Source organism: Cyprinodon tularosa, unplaced genomic scaffold (genome assembly GCF_016077235.1).
Source record: "Cyprinodon tularosa strain WSP-4 unplaced genomic scaffold, ASM1607723v1 ctg238, whole genome shotgun sequence".
In the NCBI taxonomy this organism is placed as follows: Eukaryota; Metazoa; Chordata; class Actinopteri; order Cyprinodontiformes; family Cyprinodontidae; genus Cyprinodon; species Cyprinodon tularosa.
This window is the reverse complement of record NW_024038890.1, coordinates 406,011-420,184: the sequence shown is the minus strand read 5'-3', so window position 1 is coordinate 420,184 and position 14,174 is coordinate 406,011. Positions and strand designations below refer to the sequence as shown.

General features: G+C 36.0%; 1 protein-coding gene across 1 annotated transcript; it reads left to right on the top strand.

Annotated features, from left to right (window-relative positions):
- The first annotated feature begins 7,476 nt into the window (after positions 1–7,476).
- star (steroidogenic acute regulatory protein) lies at positions 7,477–10,649 on the top strand. The gene is made up of 7 exons (XM_038287244.1): positions 7,477–7,670; positions 7,893–8,000; positions 9,439–9,569; positions 9,682–9,840; positions 9,938–10,122; positions 10,246–10,339; positions 10,424–10,649. Exons 1-7 carry the CDS (start codon positions 7,607–7,609, stop codon positions 10,541–10,543), a joined length of 861 nt encoding a protein of 286 aa, XP_038143172.1. The 5' UTR covers positions 7,477–7,606; the 3' UTR covers positions 10,544–10,649.
- Positions 10,650–14,174: the final 3,525 nt, after the last annotated feature.

The window sequence follows — 14,174 nt, the reverse complement described above, 5'->3', positions numbered from 1 at the left end:
TAAAAAGGGGCTGAATACAAATGCGTGCCTTTTTTTTTTTTTTTTTTTTTTTTTTTGTTATTTGTAAAAGAAAAGTTCGAAACCACATTATCATTTTTCTCACACTTTTTAAAATCTGTTATTTTGTGCTCTGTCACACAGAGCCCCAGATTCAAGTTTGGGATTGAAACGTGAAACGAATGAATATTTTTGCAAGGCACTGTAGACAAACACACAAAGAATCGTGTTGTGTTTTCATTGCATGAACCCGTGTAAGTATGGACAGCTGTATCCCTTCGCTTCTGCATACCTCATTCCACTTACTCTGCACTCTTATACACAAATCCGTTTCCCTCGGTTTACAGTGTCACTTTATATTTGGCATTATGTGGAGTTTGAGAACTAATTAATATGCTGTACAGAAACAGATATCTCTTTTTTTCCTTCCTTTTCTTTTTTGGGTAGTTATCTGCACAGTCCCCCATGGAGTGGAGAGGAACACATGCACTCAGCATGACTTACAAGTTGCACAATTTAAAATAATGTCATGCTGTTTTGTTAGCAAATGAAAATGTTTTACCTCTGATCATTAAGGCACATTCTTGTATTGATATTGTCACATGCCGCTTGTTTTTTCTACACCCAAGACTGAAAAGTGTTCTTCTTGTTCTCCCTAGGCCTATTCCATGTAAACAATATTGCTGCATAACCATTGCTGTCTCATGTACAGTTTTTTTATATATATAAATATATATATATATATTTTGCCCGTTTACACTTAACCCTCAGTGTGCTCTTCAAACTGCCTCACAAATCTAAAGGGTCTTCCTCTTGTTTTGTGTCAAACTGTAACCCCAAGACACAGTGTATCGAGAGCTACCTGAAAGGTTTACCCTATCTGAATCTTCTTTAATCAGCCTTGCTCCTTTGCATCAGAGCTGGGGAGAAGGAGAGGAAGACACCGGAGAGTCTCCACATAAAGAAGTGGCCTTCTCGCAGCAGCAGAGCCAACTAAAGGGAGGAAGAGTGCAGGCTCTTTGGCGAGGTTTTTAAGAATGTGGTATATTCCCCCATTTTAAGCTGCTGAAAGCTATTCCATGCAGTAATTTTATTTTTCCTTATTAATCTCACACAACCCTCCTATCTTTTTGTCCCCTAATCTGCGTTTTTGACGTGCAAAAAAAAAAAAAAAAAAGAATCTGAATCAGACTGAAGTGCCTCCTTGTTAGCATGATTTCCAGACAATACCCACACAGACATCAGCACTTTGTTTATGATCTGACTGTCATGCTCTGTTTTGCTTCGCTGGGGAACACAAATACACATAGACTTACACAGTTTGTTGGAAGGGAAGGGAAGGAGGGGGAAAGATGGAGCGTAGGGAGTCAATGAGGGAATTTTCCTTCTTAATGTGATGTACAGCAAAGTGCTGAGTGCATGTGAAAGCCAAACCCACTGTGTCAATCAAGTCCTAATAAACTGTATAATAGTTTGAATACTCAACTGTGTGTCTGGCTCTTTATTTCCGCTGATGGCTCTGTTGAAATTCAAATATGCCCGTGTGTTTTAGGACATTGGCCTCATGTTTTTAACTGTCTGTTAAAAAGTGGTGTTTCTAGGCCAGACTTATCAGGGGGGTGGGCTGGGGCCATAGATTTACATGGGGGCACCAAACAAAAGATCAAAACAAAGATAATTCAACATTTGATATATTAAGTGAGCCAAATGGCAATTTCCAGTACTAGAAACCTAAAGCTGAAAGTACAAAAACGTAATTTGTATCTCATTAATAAAATAAAACTAAAAATAAAAAAAATCAATTGGTTTAAAGGACCTATCGGTTGTAGTTTCTGGTCCAGCACATATTAATAATTTCTTATCAGTTTATCTTGTATTGTGTCTTCAGTACAGGGGTCAGGAACAGTTCAAAAGGGCCACTGTGTCGTGACTCTGCACTTTTTGGTTCTGTTTGAGTTTTCTCTTTGTGTTTTCAGTTTATACTTTTTATTCTTGTCTTTCTGTGTTTTCTAGTTTATTCGTTTAATTTCCATTTTGTGTTATTCTAGTTCTTTTCTGGTTTTATTTTTGAGTGCTTTTGTATTTCTTGAATTACTCTCTGTGGCCATCTTGTGTTTGTTTTCTTTCCCCTTTGCTTCCTTCTAGAGTCTAGACACTTGCATCCACACCTGTTCCTTGTCAGCTCATTAGTCCAGCCTTTGTTCTGTCTCCTATATATACTCTTCCTATGCAGTTCCAAAGTGCTGATTCCTCATCTTTCCCTGGCTCCTCATGTGTGTTTTCCTTGATGTCCCCTAGATCCTGGCTTTCTGTATCTGTTATTTTGGATTTTTGCCTCATTAAACCTGCAAGACTCACCTCCGCCTCCTGGTCTCTGCATTTGGGTCCTCAAAAACCTCCACCCAACTGTGACACACTGGCCCCCACTGGCCCCTGTCTAGAACTGCCCATGCTGTTAAACATGTTCAGCTACACCCAGCAGAATGAAAGAAAAGTTTTGTTCTTTTTCTAACTTTGCCTTATTGTAGTTATTTTCTAAGTCCTGCTAGAAACGGGTGCAGAGGGTATCTGTCTTTCCAAATTAAAACCTAAATATTGGAAAAATTCTACTTTCTGCCTATATTTGATGTTTCTTTTAGTAATACCTGATACAAAATTATCTTAAAAAAGGGTGAAAAACTATTATGAAAGGTTAGCAACACACCTGAAATGATCCTTTGCTACTTTTTTCTTATCATCATATCACTACTTAGAGTAGTAAACAATTCAAAATAACCTTTTGTCAGACTTAGGTGTTTGTAACATATTTAGTCCAGGGGCGGATTTAGGAAATTTTGGGCCCTAGGAAAAAACAGGTATGGGGCCTTCTGAGTTAAGAAGACAATACAAAACAGACCCATTATAGAGATATAGAGATGTTAATAGAATAGACATACATTATTTGTTCTACGTTTTGTCCTTCTCTTCTTGTTCCTTTTCTTGTTGTTTTCCTCTCTTTGTTTTGTACTTAGCTCACTTTTCATGCTGTCTCAAAAGGAATCACTAAGCTCACTTAGCTGATTGCTCCTTCCTGAGTTTCCAAAGAGGCGACGGCTGTTTCTATTTGAACGGTGTGATGGAAATTAAGTTTTTTTTTTATAAAAATAAATGAATGTGATAAGTAAATAAGAACATCCCTGTGGTTTCTCCTCCATGAATCCTTGATAAATGAGTTGTTCTGCACAACCTCTCTGAGTGTGGTTTGTCTTTTCTTGGGTGGCTGACCTTTTGAAAAATAAAATGCTAAATAAAGTACTAGATTGCTTAAAATCTTCAATAATTTACAAAGAGAATTATCCTAGTCCAGCTGAGATAAGATAAAAAATTAAAATGACATACCTCATAACAACTGTCTGTTTTCAATATCTGGCACAGTGAATAGGTGGGAATATGGACTGGATATGAACCTCGCAAGTCCTTATGTTTTAGCACTAAGGTTGTATTAAAAACACGGACTGGATTTTAATCACCATGGTATCTTTATATATAAATAAGTGGAAAGGAATTTAGTTTTAATTTCTGTCATTTTTTAGTATCAGAAATTGGGGATATGGAGTGAGAGCGTGTGAAGACACTGAGATGGGTGAGTCTCACTCCCATTGGGTGAGAGTTGACAGCTCTGTATTTGTATGGCACATTTCAGCTGCAAGTTAAGTCAAACTGCTTTACCTCACAAAACATCAGGACATATTTGCAGTAAAAGCATTAAAAACATCAGAATCATCACAAAAAATAATTGAAACCATCAAAGAAAATCTGATCTTTTGATTAGGAAAATAAAAGCTTAAATAAGCACAAAAACTCCTAACCCTGGACAAAAAAGTTGAATTAGCTTTTATATGTCACAGGTTCAAATTCACTTCATAAATTAAAAGAAAAATCAATTATTGCCAGAAAAAAGACTCCTTTTATCAGGAATATAATCCAGTTTCTCTTTTCATTATTTGTCCTTTAGAAATAACAGATGCATGAATTTTTCCACTGTACCTGAGTGAATGATCGGCCAGTCTTAGGCCTACTATGAGGAAACCCAACCAGAAGGTGGAAGGGTTATTTAAGGTTATTTAAGGTGGCTAAATAATATCTCTGTTACTGTCACCAAGGATTTATTAATCACCTCTTTTTTTTCTCTGCACTTGTTCCGACCCTAATCAGAGGAGCTGTTTCCATTTTCACAAGTTTCCAGGCCTCTAATCGCCTGAGCTGTTGCCTCTGGCGGCTTTCTTGACGTGCAGCCCGTCGAGAAAATATTACTCTAAGATAATTTGTGTTTGTATTGGGTGAAGCAAGCAAGGTTTTTAAAACATGAACACAGTTTGATATAATGTGTTATTCCCAAACTTAGGTGATGTAATAAATCACCCCCTTGGGAGGGTAAAACAAACATATTAATAACATACAAAAAAAGTTCAAATGTAAAAAAAAATATTAAAGCGTGTGGATTTTCAGTTAATCTTAACACTAGTATAATATTTAGTTTTTTGTCTCCTATGATGCAATGTAGAATATTTATATATTTTAGGCCTATGATTCATTTTCTACTCTTTTCCATCATATTGTGTTGTTATTTTTTGTTAGAATGTGAAAATAGGATTACACTGTTGAATTGAATCATCTTTTTGTAATAAAAGTAAAAGTAGACAGTGCTAAGCATAGGGCCCTAAAATCATTTTATATACTCTGGAGAAATAACTTTTTCTTTAAAGGTATAGTGGAGGATGTTCTTTTTCTGTGTGGATCATCAAAATAATTGCCCCTTATAATTGTCAATCATTTTGATGATATGTTCACATAAGGCCGTCCTACCTGCTCGTCCCCATTTTCACTTACCAGTGGAGAGTCTGAAATAGTGGAGAAATTGTATATCTTCTTTTGGAAAGTAAGCTTTTATGGGCGATGCAAACAGTGACTTTTAAACAGAGCGTGCACAAGGAGAAATTGGCTCCTGCATGCTCTCGCACCTGTTTAATCGAAGGATTAAAATTTAAGGTGGCTATATGGGGTGACAGTGGCGTTGGATGTACAGTAGGAGTTTGCCCTGAAATTGAAGGTTGACGGTTCAAGCGCAGGCTCCGGCTTTCCATGTTGTTGTGTCCTTGGGCAAGACACTTCACCTGCATTGCCTACTGATGGTGACCAGAGGGCCCAGTGCCGCCAGTGTACGGCAGCCTCGCTTCTGTCAGTGAGCCCCAGGGCAGCTGTGGCTATAGTGTAGCTTGCCACCATCAGTGTGTGAGTGAATGACTGAATGTAGTGTAAAGTGCTTTGAAGTTTCCTGACTTAAAAAAGCGCTGTATAAGTACAGGCCATTTAATAAGCGTTCCGTCTCAGGAGTGGGTACAGTGTCGAGCATGTACATTTCTTTTTAAAAGTGGAGAGGGCAGTTCAAAAATTTGAAAAAAAACTCCACTATACCTATTATAAATTATAAATCTCTACCAGAGGAATAAAAGAATAACTACTGACTTTAATAAAAGTCTATTTATTCAAAGGTACCAGTTTTTGTGCCACTAATAGCTCCTTCATAAATTAATTTAAGCTGCAGCAGGGGAGGAGCTAGAAGGGGGCCAGGGATGGCCATGGCCGCCTTATGGCCGCCCCTACCAGGTGATCCCATGTGGCCATAATTCACAAGCCTCTAAAACTGAGGGTGGCAGCAGTATACGGTACTATAAAGCGGAATTTGACATGTTAACTGTTTGTATATTAACATTAAACAGACAACAAAAATACAGTAGCTCATCACTCATATCAAAATTTTAAATCAAAGATGATAAATATTGATTCATGCTCTTTTCAGAACTAGTTTTTCTGTTTTTTCATGGAGAAGAAAAAGTTATGCAGTCATCCAAGAGCTTTCAGTGTAATTGGAGATAACATCTAAATCCATTTAATGTGGATATTAGCATATATATAAACATTAATATTATGAACAACAATTATTGATAAAAATAGGTTGGACATTTTTTCCAGAATGGCAGGTAAGGAATAACAAGAGATTCACCCCAGAACTCAAAGCTGAAGGAAGATTGATTCACTATACCTTTAGTTTAGACAGCATGGATGTGTAAATATATGTTTATTTATTAGTAAGGGTTTTGGAAAAATCGAGTTAGTCTTTATTCGGAAAATACGGATGATGTGCTTGTTCCTTTTCCAGTTGGAAAGTGTAGATTAACCCTGAGGTTCTGCCGCCTGTCTGCTTTTTGCCACCCTTATAAAAATGTTCTGGCTAAGACACTGAGCTGCAACAATTTAACGATATGCTATTGTATGTAAGTCTGTCTTAATCTAATCAGATATCCCTGACCTTGTGCATTTCTGGGGTTCCTCTTTATTAGATACTTTCTCCATGAAAACTAGTTGTTTGATATTGTTGCCAGGAAATTTTTTTTCGTTTTCACAACCACTGTTGTTTGAAATTATTCTCAAAGAGTCATAAGAAACTACTCGCCAAATCAGCCAATGAGATTTAGACAATATGCAACTAAGAAAGCTATTTGTTTCCACCAGTATGAGAATAAGAGGTGGAAAGAGTAACACTGCTTCATCATTTTTTACTTAAGCTAAAGAAAAAAAAGTAGCCTTAAAGAAAGTACTAAAGTAAGAGTAAAAAAAGTATTTGGTAAAAAGGCTGCTCAAGTACTGATCTACTTACAAACCATGATCATAACAACTGATTTAATATTTTATAAAATCATGAACAAAATATGAAGTTATATGCAAATTCTGGTGAATTAGATAAAGAGATTCCTTTTGTATAAGTGGTGCTAATGGATTGGAACAGTCTTTTGTGTTTCTTATTTTTGTTTACCAAAATTAGCTTTTTAACTGTGACAAATGTTGAAAATATATGCTTAAAAACATTTCTGTCTGTAAAAAATTTATTGTATGTAAATATCCCAGTCTATGATTTTTTTTTTTATATGAAAAAAAATAATCTAGAAACTTCAGGAACCCGGTCAGAATATTCGAGTTGCTGACGTGTTAATTCTTGTACTGACATTGAAGATTTGCCAGACTTATTCTGAGGTATCAATCATTTGGGGGAGAAATGAGCCAAACTAAGAGAAACACCATTGCCCTTGAGTTCCACAGTGATTATGGGGTCATGGACCACGAGTCTGGATGGATGAGTCATTCAGGGTCTGCTCCACTGACCTCTCTCTTCTGGATGCTCCCATCACACAGGGAAGGCACTCTCTCCTGTTGAGTGTTTGTTTGTGTGCAAAAAAACGGGCACTGGACGTTATCTCACACAGAGTTTGTGAGACTCTGAGAAATGCTTGTCATGTCCACGAAGTGGCCTTGATGACATGGTCGTTGGAACAGTTAGTTGGTTCTCCTGTTTATCTATCTAGTGATATGAAGGTGGCCTTGTGGGGGGGCTCCTATTTATACAAGAGCTCTGAAACATCCCACAGATAAACTTGAATCCTCTGCAGCAGTACCTTCCACTCTACACTGTTACCCCTCAGATATACTTTAACGTTTATCTTAGCAGCTTGTATTTCAGTTTTCCAATTTTTGTTTTTACATTTTTTTGTACCAGTAATTCATACAAAGCAAAATGCTGCCTGCAACTTTTAAACTGTGTGCTGGCATCTCCTATCGACACATGAGGAACATGACAGGTGAGTGAATGGATCTCATCAGAGAGACAATCAGCACTGCTGCCTTGACCTACTTCTATCCCTCCCGTTTAACTTCATTTTTAAATCCAAATTATTTCCATCTGAGGTCTTCAGGGAGACTGGGATCAGAGCGACAGAAAACAAATGAAGAAATATTGAAAAGTTCATGCTTCTTTTTACTTGGAGTTTCATCTGCAAATGTCACAATCTATTGCTATCCAGGTCTAAGGAGAAATGCCCTGGCAGCCATCCATCAAGAGCTGAACAGGCTGGCAGGTCCAGGCCCCAGTAACTGGATCAGCCAAGTCCGCCGACGAAGCTCTCTACTAAGTGAGTTGTTTTATTTTTGTTTTATTCCAAATTGATTTATTCAGACTAATCTCGGAGATATACCAACTGTGAAATTCAAGACAGACCTTTATTGTTATAAATTGTCAGTATATTTACCACTTTGGTGGGACTTCACGTTTCGTCAATTTCTCTCACAAAAATATTTTCTTATAATACAAACCAAAGATAAGATAGTATGATGCCAGTTAAAATACTATACTTAAAAAATACAGCTAAAAGTTAGATAACAACACAATATTATTTTTACTTGTATTTCTAAACAGGCAAAATATGTCCTCGTATATATATTGAAAAAATATTTCTTTTTTAAAAAGTGGTTAAAATAATTGTGTTAATGCTCCACTGAATTTTCACTGGCGAGTCCCTTATGTGCATGAAGTCCCTGATAAGGTCTAAAAAGTTAATTTCTCATCAACTGGCTTTTTATTGGAAAAAGTGCTATAGGCTAAGCTGATACTCACATATTCAAATGTTACATGGTATAAATATAGATCTAAACTGTTTTTACCATGATATCAAGAGGCTTTCAGTGGAAAATTCATGATGGTGTTTTAACTATTGTCATAGAAAGTGCAGCCTTAGTCCTTCATACAGCCTTTACTCCAAACTGTTGTTAATGACGTCGCTAATGTTTTAGTTTAGTTATGGCTCACACATGTCAAAAAAAATGTACCAAAAGCTGCTTCCCCTATTTTTATTTTACTCTTCCTCTCATTATTTTTTTTTTCTGTAACTTTAATATTATAGCTTACTTTATGGAAGTTAGTTTTTCCCTCCTCCTGCTCTTCTAGCAGTCAGATCTCTCCATCCACCAATTGTCTATCGTCTTAAAGAGAATTGGCCTTTTAAAAGAAAACTCCATTGTATAGAAATTCAGTTTGTTCCAGGTGAAATCAACTGATTAATTTATTAGAACACAACACAAAATGAAATTTTACTCACAATGAGGTTCTCTCGTCACAGTGGGCCTTGGATAAATAGTACTACCTTCCAACACTCAGACAACTCCATGTATTGTTGTAAAAAAAAAAAATAACAGCAAGAGATTTTATAAACAAAAACTTTAAAATGATTTTCTTGTTGTCCTTAAGAATACATTATCACAGGTTCTTCAAGTGCCATGCTCAAAGAACAATAAATTTAATAAAAGTCTCAGTCCCACATCATAGAAAGAACTGTAAAAAAGATAACAAGTATGTAAGAAATAATAAGGTGGCTTCAACACACTATTCTTCAGGTTTTGTGCAATAGATATATGAGATTTAAGTGCCTTTTTAAGATATGCATTGTTTCAATATGTGTAGCTTTTTTTGGACATAGCAGACTTATTCATGCCTGAATGGCAATGACAATCCAAACATTTATAGAGTTTTAGTATATTGTGATGTGTAGTCAACTAAAATCCTCTTTTTTTAAGGTTCTCGGATTCAGGAGGAGGAGGGGTACAATGAGGAAGAGATGTCATATGTGAAGCAAGGTGAGGATGCGCTGAAAAAAGCCATCAGCATCCTCAGCGAGCAGGAAGGTTGGACTGTGGAAACCGTAGCTGTAAGTAAAATGGCAAAGCAGAGCAAAAGAACATCCCACTGAAGTTCAGATTTAATTTGGATGTGATAAGCAATATGGGTCAATTGACAAATCTCTTCCCACAATCCTGCAGGCAAACGGAGATAAGGTTCTCAGCAAAGTCTTGCCAGACATTGGGAAGGTGTTCAAACTTGAAGTGGTGCTGGAGCAACGTCCTGACAACCTTTATGAAGAGCTGGTGGAAAAAATGGAGCAAATGGGAGAGTGGAACCCTAACGTCAAACAAGTCAAAGTACGATCGATCATTCCTGGGGTTTAATCCAAAAACATCCAAAGTACAGGCCTTAAACTTAATAGTGTTGGTGACATTTCAAACTGGTATATTCCAGATTCTTCAAAAGATTGGGCAGGACACCATGGTGACCCATGAAGTGTCGGCAGAGACGCCAGGCAACGTAGTAGGTCCGAGGGACTTTGTGAGTGTCCGCTGTGCTAAACGTCGAGGCTCCACCTGCTTCCTGGCTGGAATGTCCACTCAGCATGCAAAGATGCCAGAGCAGAAAGGTGTCATCAGGTAAATAAGTTATTAACTTAATCATTATTAATCAGTTAGATCACATACTAGCTACATTGTGTAAATGCACTGCTTGTAAACATCAAATCTGCACAAACAAGCTTAATTTGTGAAATTTTGCAGAGCCGAGAACGGGCCTACCTGTATAGTGATGAGGCCCTGCGCTGAAGACCCAAATAAGACAAAGTTTACCTGGTTACTGAGTCTGGATCTAAAGGTAAACAATAAATCTTAAGCAAAAAGATGTGTTTAAACACCAAAGGAGTCTGTCTAATACCGGGTTTCCCTTTGTCATCTGCAGGGCTGGATCCCAAAGACAATCATCAACAAAGTGCTCTCTCAAACGCAGGTGGACTTTGCCAACCACCTCAGAAATAGGATGGCAAATAACGTTTCCATGGAGATGGCTCACTCCTGCTGACACAAGATGCTTCTCGAGCCAATAGAGAGAAAAAAAAACCTTTGTTCATCCAAATTCTCATCTAAATCACTGAAAAAGTACACACTCCGGGGAGTTTTAATGAGATCCCTGGAAGAATGAGCATTTCTGAAATCTTGAGAAAATCTCAGCACCTTTGATGAAACTGATAATGAGTAATAATAGATAATCACAACGCCATGGCTGATGAGATTTACAGCTAAAGAATTTTAAAGAATATATTTCACCGTAATATGTGCACCATGTGCATTGCTGCCTTTTGCTGATAGTTGCCAAGTACAAATCTATGAAATATTGTTTTCTTTAAAAAAAAGATTTTCAAATCAAAAACGTGTATGCTTATATGTATTAACATTTTTGCACTTAACATTAAATGTACTTCACGTTTAAGAAAGTAAGCAAAGAAAGTAAGCAATGGCAAAGAGTGCACTACATGTGAAACACTGTCTTAATCAAGTTTGTTATCAGCTGCTACTCTTAAACAGGGCTTCTGGTTATTTTAAATCTTATCTCCTGTTCAGTGTTTAGATAAGACCGAATTTGTGGAGAGAATTTGATGCTCTTAACAGTCACGGCATTTCCCCTCCTTACAAAAAATGTGTAGAGTTATTTGTACGACCCTCTAGCTGATGAGTCTCTTTAAATATCAGCCTAATTAATTTCCTTGCCCCTGTTGTGAAATTGCACTTTTATGTCTGCATGTTATTTATTGATTTTGCCTAGCTGTGTGACATTACAGAGACTGCTGGGTGTCACTAATATTTATGCTTTCAAGAGGAAGTTTGAAAAATTATTGTATTGTCTTTGGATTACAACTGGAATAAAATCTTGTTGAACATATTTCTGGTTTTTAGGCTCAATTTCATAAGATCATGCAGGTATACACACTTATAGCTGTATAGTATAGACATGGATATGCTTACAATATATTAACTGCATACAGAGGACACACATTTATGTGTGGTATTACATTTTAGTTGCATTAAAACTAAAGCTGTATTGATCCATTTTTTTTCCGATCCAATTAGGTACCGAATCCGATACATGAGCTAAGCTCATCGGCCTATACGTTATGATACAACTCATTTAACATTATACATTGCCATGTGAGTAAAGGCATCATATTGACACAAAAGGGTAACAAATTTACAATGTGATAAATATGAAGGATATTTACGTCATTTTCAAAACTGTTAATATACTCAGTCCCTGATGAAGAAAAGCATTACAGCAGCATGAGTCTACCGCTATCATTTATTTGGTTGTAGTTATGATAAGCAGTATAATGCTGCAAAGTTCAGTTTGTTTTTTATCTCCACAGAACACCTTCTATCATCTGCATGGCCTATAAACAGGATTTCCATTGGCTTTCTTTCTAAAATAGCTTCTCTCTTGCCACCTTTTAACATGAGCAGATTTGTAGATTTGTGATTCTGCCTCCCTGCTGTGGATGATGAAATAATCAACCATCTGTGAGCTTTTAAAAGCATGATTTATTGTTACAGCCTAATAACAGCTTTAAACATCTGCCAAATATTGTCCTTACATAGAATGCTGTGTTTTTTTTGTTTTGTTTTTTGGTCGTCGTGATGCTTTTTGTTCTTCTCTGTTGTTAAACAAACATTTGAGGTTTAACGAAGGATTTAATTATACCTGAATATATATATATATATATATATCCATGAAATAAACAAAAATGTTTTCTCTGGATTGTATTTAGAGTAAAAGGAGTTGACATCAAATGGTTGTCAAACTTCCTAAATTAGTAGGTATAAAAAAAATGTAGAAATGGTTATTCTTTTACTTTACATAGAGTACAAATAAATGAATACAAGTCACAGAATTTGTAGTCAAATGACAAAATGTGCATAAAGATGTAAGAGGTATAAAAGCTTTAACATAGCAGAATGTGTAATTTATTACAGTTTTCGTTATTTTGATGCAAAGATGGTAAAAGGAAACCTTGTCAAAAGTTTATTTTCAAAAATATTTTCTTTGTCACTGATGGGTTTTCAGAGCATTGGTTTGCCAGAGTGAGCAGGTGTTTGGCCTTTCTGATGGCTCTCTATTGCAGTTCAATATAAGCCAGCAGAACATTCCTCACAATCAAGTAACTCTGGGTTTTTATTCCAAACAGGAAGTCTGTCCCTCATTACTGCCCATTGTGTAACATGTTGCCAGATTTGTGTGTCCTTGTTCAATTTGAAGAAGTTTTGTACAAATGATTTTCTTGGATGCAGTGCAGACAACAGAAGCCAAAATGAGTCACGGTTTAGGACTCTCACTTCCTGTCTCACAAAGTTCTCCAAGATCCAACTTCATATCTATGTGATTATGTTGTGCCAATACAGCTCAAAAATGTTCTTTGAAACTGGAATTGAAATACCAGGGTCAAAGGCTATTTTTATTTTACTTTTCCACAAACCTTTTGAAATGATTGGGTTCCCAACGAATATCTGGTTTTTAACAAGACATAAATGTTAGGTTTACGTGAGACTCTTTTTGAGATTAGGTACCAGAGGCAAAAAATTGGCATCTGCTTGGGTTCCCTTCAAATAAAATCATAAGCGCTTTTCTGTTGCAGCGAGGGGAGATGTGGGAAAACTCTGACCCTGGAGCAGAAAAGGTAAATCATTTCCAGAAGCTGTGCAATGAAACCAGAAAGACAAAACAAGCAATCTGGCAGCCATGCTACATCCTTGGTACTGATGCCAGCATTGATTAACTTATTGCTCATTTTTTTGCCCAAACTGCATTTTTTTCCGTCACAGGGCGAATGTGAGCACATTCTAAGACACACATATAAAACTATATAGATCTGTCATAGTAGCCTTACATACATTGAATTATAGCTGCAATCTTGTCGTTCTGCATACGAATCTTTTCTATGTGGAGTTTGCATGTTGTTCTTCCCCATTTCTCTGGGTTCTTTTTTCCCCCCTTTCTGGTAAAAGCGAATAGATGTGCTTATAGAACATGATAGAGAAAAAAAAAAAAAATTATATATATATATATATATATATATATATATATATATATATATATATATATATATATATATATATATATATATATATATATATATATATATATATATATATATATATATATATATATATATATATATATATATATATATATATATATATATATATATATATATATATATATATATATATATATATATATATATATATATATATATCTCAGTGGTTTCAAAAGTACACACATCTGTTACTTAAGTAGATGTATAGATACTGCAGTTTAAAAACACTCTGGTAAAAGTCAAAGTATCAACTTTACCTCTTTACTTAAGTAAAAGAGAAAAAGTATGTGCTACAAAAAACTACTTAAAGTATAAAAGTATAAAGTTACTTTTTTTTTTAAATACAAAAACTAGCCAGATGCCAGTATATGAATTGAAAGCTCAATTGTTTAACTATTTCGAAAAATTCTTTCAGATAGGGCCAAGGATGAGGGAGGTCTTGTTGGTCTCCGTCTCCTGATCTGATGCTCTCGCCTGTGTCCGACCTTTCAGACATTTCAACATCTTTTTCTGAATCCGACATTGTAGCATGGCATAGACAATTCACGTTTGCAGTTTGAAGAACAC

What these genes read in the sequence shown, in the direction of transcription:
- star (XM_038287244.1), top strand. Translation starts at nt 7,607, where the DNA reads ATGCTGCCTGCAACTTTTAAACTGTGTGCTGGCATCTCCTATCGACAC. An exon ending in ACACATGAGGAACATGACAG is followed by an intron (nt 7,671 to 7,892) that starts GTGAGTGAATGG and finishes ATTGCTATCCAG; the next exon opens with GTCTAAGGAGAAATGCCCTG. An exon ending in GAGCAGAAAGGTGTCATCAG is followed by an intron (nt 10,123 to 10,245) that starts GTAAATAAGTTA and finishes GAAATTTTGCAG; the next exon opens with AGCCGAGAACGGGCCTACCT.